Here is a 7,609-nt window from a genome sequence, read left to right on the forward strand (position 1 = left end):
TGTTGAGCGTGGGGGCGGGGGGAGGAATGAGCTGTCAATCACATTCCCACCGCCCGTCACTTTGCGGCCGTTTGTCACATCACTTCACACATCAGACTGCTCATCTCCTCCTCGTCATTGCCTGCTTCTTTTCGGGGACAAACAACACAATTTCTGCACAGAAAAAAAACCCTGCATCCAAGAAATACCAACAGAATTTTTTTAATGCAGTGAAAAGCTGACTTGTAAAACAGCAGACTCCCAAATGCTCACTTTTGTGTCATGACGTGACATTTCACAGCATGTTATCTCCACCAGGCTGAGCAGCATCGCCCCCGCCCAGCCAGCCAGCCAGCATGACCCACAGGCAAGAAATTACTTGTCCGTTGCATGCTGTATTAACACACACACGCGTGCACACATGCACAGACGAGCACGACTTCCCGTCATAGACATTGACTCACACACGCTTAAGAACCTTGAACCTCTGGCAAATGTAATATAGACTGAACATCATTATATAATACATTGAAAATATTAAAGGGGGCATTGTTAGCTCAGATTTATAATAGCTTCAGTGTCATTGTACCACACGAAATGAACAGACGCAACGCATCCAAAAGACATGACCAACAGGGAGATCCAGAGCGGGAGTCCGCCGGATCGCCTTTACGGTAACTTGTTTTTGCAAATGAAAAGAAAAAAATACGGGAAGCTAAAAAGAGATTTCGAAAAGATTGAAAGTGCTGATTTACTTCGTGTCTTATTCTGGACCAATGTGGCCCTGCATGTCCCTTATTTGAGTTGCCAAATAGTCACGCCGTCAACATGGCGGTTCCACTTCAGCTCTGGAGGTTAAACGTCCGAAGGCAGCGGCTGGAACAGCAGTAGGCCACAAAACTGACTGTGGTCCTGATGAGGTGGACACACACAGGTAAGAAAAAAAACAATGACGTGTAATTCACGAGATATAGCAATGGATTTTTTTCCTTTCCAAAATGACAAAGTGGGTTGAACAAACCTGCGGTGCACCGCTGCCAGGGCGGTGCGTCGCAGCGGGAAGAGTTTGGGGTAGATGACTGTGAACATGGCTTGAGTGCAGCGGTGACAGTGACCCAGAGGGAAGTGCAGCAGATCCAGGAGACTCTTTGGCAGTGGAATGGAAGGCGGGAAATTCACATCTGCAAATACACCGTTTCAATTATGATCCATCTCGATTTGAATTCAGCGTTCAATTCAAAACAGCACCTGAGTTCATCACCTGTGGCATGATGCCATTGTTGGTGGTAGAGTCGGTGAAGCGTTCTCATGGCCAGCTCCTCCAAGGGGACCACGTTGTCCGCCTCAGAGGCCACCGCTTTAACTTCGGCCGGCAGCCCCAACAGAGCCTCGCTCAGCGCCTCATCCTGGTCGTCGCCCGGCGGAGACACGCCGCAACTGCGCACGCAGAGAAATAGGCAACATGTCTGAAAAGCTCCAGGAGTTACGTCACAAAATATTTCAAGTTTTCCCCTTATACTTTGCAAGTGAGCACGTTCCCAATCCAAAACTAGAGCAGTAGTTGTTCATCTTATCAAAACTTACTGCAACAATGAAAAACCCAGCAAGAAAATGTTACCCGCTGCATCCGATGACCTTGTTGTACAAGTACGACGGAAGGCCTTTCAGGTCCACATTGTAGTCCACGAACACAAACTGCAGCTCGCGCGAGCCTCCCAGATCTAGAACGCAACAAGGATAAGGACGCGCTAGAGTAGACAAAGCAAAAAAAAACAACACGTGATGGCACCCACCGAGCGGGAGGAAGGTGAGGATGTTGGCGGCCATGGAGAGCTGGGTGAGGCGAGCCAGCCGGCAGAGGTGGCGCGGCACGTGGCTCAGCAGGTTGTGGTCGGCACTCAGGTGCTGCAGGGACGAGCAGCGGTGCAGACGGTCGGGGAGCGATGTCAGCAGGTTCATAGACACGTCCAGAGTCTCCAGGAACTGAAGGTCACCAATCTCTTGGGAGACAATGGACATTTTTCAAATGTTGCCCACCAAGCATTCACACGATTTATTTTTGTTACATTAATTAGGCTATTTCCCCTCGAATTGACAAACTAAGATTTTTTTTTTTTAATTCAGTCTTGTCCAGAAGTAACACTCAAATTGTAAAACGGAACACTGCTTCCCTCTGCTGGCCTAACAGGGTAATGCAGCCAAAAAGTGATACCAGCAAATACTAACTTTGCACAAGTTGCTACAGAAAAAACGTGCAAGAACGTGACAGCGACGTGCTCGAAAAAGATGCCTGAAAAAAAGGCACGGACTCTTACCTGGCGGCAGACTTTTGAGCTGGTTGTTGGACAGTCGCAGGTGTCTCAAAGACCTCAGTCGTCCAATCTCCGGGCAGAGCAGATGCAGGGAGTTGCAGCTCAGGTCCAGTGACTGCAGCCGTGGCAAGTTTCCAATAGCTGGATGCAAAGCCGCAAATTAGCACCGTTTTAGTTGACTCCATATAAATGAGGAAAATAACTTCCATGACTAGCTTTTATTTGGGCGGGTTTAACGCAAGGGGGAGTCACCTTCGGGAATAATCACGATGTTGTTGGAATGCAAATATCTAAAAGGAGAACAAGAAAGGGACACGTGAGAAAGTAATTTATTTCTCTCTCGTATCGTGTATATAAATAAGAATACTCACAGCTCTATTAGATTCGGTAGCTTCTGTGCAAGATTGTCAGGCTAAAAGGAATTTTGAAAAAGAAAAAAGAAGCATTATGGCATGAACATCACATTTTGAGTGACATCGAGTGCATACCAGCGTGGTGAGCAAGTTCCCCTTCATGTAAAGCCTCTCCAGGAATTGCAAGCCCTCGTCTTTGAGCAGCTCCACGGGGAAATGGTTGAGATTCCTGTAGTTGAGGAAGAGATTCTTGTGGCGCTCCTGCTTGGCCATGAAGATGGCCTCATGGAGCTCACTGGCCATCTTGGAAGAGGACTTATCTCTTCTGCTGCGTATACGTCTTCCTTCCAATTCTACTCATCCATTGTCTTTCTGGAGTGAAACAAAATAGAGGAAAAGTGAGTTTTTCATGTGACCAGTGTGGTAGAAGTTGGATGTAACTAAAGGAATATTAATTGATGTCATGCACTTTGTTGCTGCCGTATAAGCGTATATAATGTCATTTTATTTATATGCACGCACAAATTCCTAATCTTTGTTAATCTACAATTTCTAGTTTTTCTCCTTTACCTGCCGCAGGGACTGCAAATGGAATATCTCTCGTGAACTATCTGGTACAGATCATCTCTACAAATGACTGAACGAATGGTTCTTCTTTGAGCCAAAGCTGCAGAGCCTTAATTTGAACCAGGAAAAACCCTGGTAAATATCATCTGTGCCGGAAAAGTGGGAGAAAAAAACAATTAGACAGCTAATTCACAAAATCATAACAAAAATCATCCTTTTTTTTTTTAAAAGGCCCGGTACTTCATGCAGCACGATACGTGTACATTTTTAACATTAAACACACGATAATTCGCTGTTCAAATAGCCTAAAGAGCTACTAGTGACTTATTTAGTCAACCTAACGTTCAAGCTAAGCTAAATTAGCCTCTCTGTCACTAGCACGACGCGGAGGAAAACAACAAAATATAGAGGTTACCTGAATTGTAAGGGGCGTAACATGGTTGTGATACGGATACCAAAGTCGTAAAAATACGCGAGGGCGTGTGTCAAATACGTCAAGTTAAGCTAGGCTAAAGTAGTTCGCTCGGCTGTGAAAAATAATGTGACGTCATTCCAAGGCTTCCATTCAAATAACAGATCTCAATTTTTTCCCCCTACATTGTTTACTTAAATGTTGGTGTTAGTTATAAGCAACTCACAACACGCGATAATAAAATAATGCTCACATGCTTATTTTTATTTTACTCATGATGACGTCACGACCGTCGTCGAACGTTGCGGCCGGGTCGCAATGACAGGCAAACAATTTTGATTTGCATACATTTTTATTTATCTTAAATCTCTTGTAGAAAAAACCCAAAAACAAATAGAGAAACATTCTCTTTTTTTCCTTCAGTCAATCATCTTCCACCCTCCGGCATACATTTGCAAACATGTACAAAAAAAACTCATTCTGACTTTTTGTGAGGAAGGCTGTTGGAAAAATGTACAAAATCAACTTGGCCATGGATGCAAAAATTATTATTATTTTTTTTCATTTTGAGGCCATCCAGTGGAGAAATCCCCCTCCCTGATCCCTTATCGCTGTCTGTACTGCATTTAAAACCAAAGAACGAGTCGTACCTGTCTGTCACCATGGCAACAAGTCCAAAAAAAAGTCCAGAAAGCCAGTATTTTTTTTGCTGTTTTTCATATTGGGACCCATAACTGAACAAACATGTGGTCCACTCTGACACAGTCCCCTCTGCTAATATTAATAACTTCCCGGAGCAAATTAAATACCTGCCCAAAAGTCTGGCTTCAAAAACTGTTCAGTCCCGTATGAATGTGGCTCCACATACTCAATGATGAAGATCGAGCATTGTCGTGTTTGTTTTTACGACCAGCGACAGAAACATGGGCAGAAGAAAAGAGCTGAGATGTATTGCATTATTTTAGGGTTTCACTAAAAATGCAGCTTTCTTTCCGCCTTTTGCTGATATATTGGGATGTATATAAAGAGTATTTGGGCCACATCGAAAGGGGGGGCATATAAACAAGACAAAATCCTAATTTACACAAAAAGGATTCAATTAGATAACTCTTTTGAGAAAATGTCAGAATGTAACAATGTTACACAGGAACAAGTCGTAGGACAACAGCATTACGTGCAATATTCATGTTATGCGGCAAAGTCATAAGTGACAGTAAAATGAATCATACATTACAAGTCGGAAATGATAAAAGTCATCAATTGAGGAGAACAGTCATTTGTGATATTACAGGAAGAACAATTGGAAATTTAACATGGAAAATAGTCAACAAAGTGACATTAAAGACAAAATATTATGATACAAAAATTTACAAGAACGATATCAGAAGTTGAACATTAGAAGTAAAATCCTGATGTCAGGAGGATCAAGAGGTCATCTTACAAGACGTCAATTTAACTTCTGTATATCTTAAATCGTAATCCAAGTTGAAAAATGGTGAACAGTAATTTATAAATGTACACTTGTGACCTCCAAATTTAGTTTTTTCCTTTTTTTAAACCCATCTCTGACAATATTCCGACTACTTTTGCCATATGTGTTTTTCAGTAGTTTAGATTTTTTTTCTCGCGGTAACGCAATGACTTTCCCGTTTTATATTACAGCTTTGATACTTTCATTACATATTGACTATTCTCAAAACATTTAGACTTTTTATGGCAATTTGATCATTTTTGTCGTGGAATGTTACAGCTGCATTAATATGCCAACTTTATTTTCTCAAATGACTTGTGGTCCTAATGCTCTCTTTATTGAATGGCACAAAAAACTATTTCCATCCAGATGTATCTTGACTACACTGTCCCAGTCCAACGACATCTCTTACAGTTTAGAACCACAGTCACGCACCCTAGTTAAACTTGGTCGATTATCTATGTGGTCATATAAACATAATTCCCATGTTTCTGTGCTGTTTGGTTTGTGATTTGTAATTGTGAAGTTAAAGTAAAGCTCTGCCGTATCATAATTTGAATTCAAAAAGACAACAGTGAGGTAGATGGATGGTTGAATGAAAAACAGAAAAACCTTCCCCCTTTCCCCAAAAGTATCAAAAAACCCTCAAAAATGTATCAAAACAAATAGAAAAAAGTCTCCAGCTATTTCTGTACAGTGATTTACACACAAAAAAACCCCACAACAACTGGGCTGGCCAATATTTCTTCAATAAATCATACAAATAAATTAATTCAGCCTTTTACTTAGGGAGCAGAAGCATCTTTAGCGTTATCAGCCATCTGTATACTGCCGCCATTTTGTAGGGTGATTTAACGATATTTTATTGTAGAGCAAGACTTGATGTCTTCATTAGCAATAGCTAGCTAGCCAGCTAAGTCAGCTGTCACATTTTGGATGCTAGCTGAAGAATAATTTTTAAAAAAGTGTAGTGTTTAAAAACATATATTAATGTCCATTTTGTAATGATTAAGCATACCTGTACAATACTGAAAAAAATAATAATTTTGGGAAGATTTGATTTTGTGTACCACACTCAAAATACCATTTTGTCGCGGTATATTTATGACAGCTAGTTTGAGGACTAGCTCAGTAACTAGTTGAGCAGCTAGTTGAACGTAAGAGGCTAATACAGCCTATCAATGTAGTAACAGTTAGCAAGTGAGCTAGCACAGCGCCTATCTAAAAATACGAATTATTAAAATTTGGAAAGAGTCAGGAACTCAAGGAGCAGCCAGCTTAGCAGCTAGTGTTACAGTTAGACCAAAACAATTTCATTTAACTTGTGGTTGCTGACAAACTATTCATTTTTTTGTTTTATAAAAATTGGAAATGAGAGGACCACGTGGCAGGTTGTGCGCGACAGCTAGCTTAAAACGAGAGAGTACTAACATCATAACTAACATCCATCCATTTGGTGGCGAAAACAGAGTGCGGTGAAGAGGCGGGCATGTACAAATGTGTGTGATTTTTATATATATATATCATCAAGAATTGCGTGTTTATTTTTATTGACAACAGGGCTAACAATCCTTAACAAATAAAGCCCAAAATGGCAGCACAAACCTGAGATTTACTTGGGACTCTTTTCAAAGAAAAAAAATATGAGGCGTACTTCTTTGAAACCAGCTCAGTTACATTTAACAAAAAAACCAAAACAAATTCAACCTGAAGGTCTCTTATATACTCATCAAGTCATATATATTTATAGAGAATCTATATTACAACCACAAGAGAAAATAAGGAATAGCAGCTTGTCTTTTCTTTTCTCTGTACAACATGAACATGGGGACCATATAAAAAAGTAGAAAAAGTCTCACCCAAACAGACAAAAAAAAGGCTGGCCTAAATGCTATTGAAAAACATTAAAAAAAAAAAAAAAAGCCTCAATAACACCACCGTGACTTAGTGTTTTGGCGTCGATTTGCAACAATTTGTGGCTCAGATTTGTGATGCCTAGACAACGTGGAGTCTCGAAATGGAAACTGCAATATCAAAATTATGTTTTGGTACGTTTTTGTTTTTCTGCATTATACAAATATTTTGACTGTTGCGCCATTTTTCCTTGTTAACGTACCAATCTCAAAATCTCTGCCATTTTTTTGTGGGTTTTTGTACCGTTTTTTTATCACTGACGTACCATGTCGATTCACAGAACATGATGATTTAATGTCAGACTTCGATGTTGACACAAAATGGAACATCCAAATCGTGACCACACCATCATTTTTTGTCAAGTTCAAGAAGTTACCCAAAAATGGACAATTTGAATGTTCTTGAAACCCCCCCCCTGAAAACTATCGTCGTGTTATGAGGATTTTGTTTGTGTGTGTGTTTTGATATACAGTTGTGCTCATTGTTCGTACATCCAAGCATTTGCACCGTTTTGCTTTTAAAGACGTTTTTCCTCATTTTTCACGCTATTTTTTGCCGTTAACATAAATGCTCTTCAAAAACGACTGAAAGGAAAGTCATG

General features: G+C 40.6%; 1 protein-coding gene across 2 annotated transcripts; it reads right to left on the reverse strand.

The window, feature by feature from the left end:
• Positions 1-185: 185 nt before the first annotated feature.
• lrrc28 (leucine rich repeat containing 28) lies at positions 186-3,765 on the reverse strand. Of its 2 annotated transcripts, none has more exons than XM_037246603.1 (10): positions 3,627-3,765; positions 2,780-3,016; positions 2,663-2,703; positions 2,544-2,581; positions 2,295-2,432; positions 1,773-1,979; positions 1,598-1,700; positions 1,234-1,416; positions 1,001-1,162; positions 186-891 (listed from the first exon to the last, which is right to left on the reverse strand). In XM_037246603.1, exons 2-10 carry the CDS (start codon positions 2,945-2,947, stop codon positions 822-824), a joined length of 1,110 nt encoding a protein of 369 aa, XP_037102498.1. In that variant the 5' UTR covers positions 2,948-3,016; positions 3,627-3,765; the 3' UTR covers positions 186-821. The 2 variants fall into 2 exon arrangements, with proteins under 2 accessions (XP_037102498.1, XP_037102499.1); XM_037246604.1 differs by having other exon boundaries at positions 1,001-1,160; positions 1,241-1,416; positions 3,627-3,763.
• Between the last annotated feature and the right edge of the window lie 3,844 nt (positions 3,766-7,609).

Source organism: Syngnathus acus, chromosome 3 (assembly GCF_901709675.1).
Source record: "Syngnathus acus chromosome 3, fSynAcu1.2, whole genome shotgun sequence".
Classification (NCBI taxonomy): domain Eukaryota; kingdom Metazoa; phylum Chordata; class Actinopteri; order Syngnathiformes; family Syngnathidae; genus Syngnathus; species Syngnathus acus.

What these genes read in the sequence shown, in the direction of transcription:
- lrrc28 (XM_037246603.1), bottom strand. Translation starts at nt 2,947, where the DNA reads ATGGCCAGTGAGCTCCATGAGGCCATCTTCATGGCCAAGCAGGAGCGC. An exon ending in GGAACTTGCTCACCACGCTG is followed by an intron (nt 2,704 to 2,779) that starts GTATGCACTCGA and finishes AATTCCTTTTAG; the next exon opens with CCTGACAATCTTGCACAGAA. An exon ending in CTACCGAATCTAATAGAGCT is followed by an intron (nt 2,582 to 2,662) that starts GTGAGTATTCTT and finishes TTCTCCTTTTAG; the next exon opens with ATATTTGCATTCCAACAACA.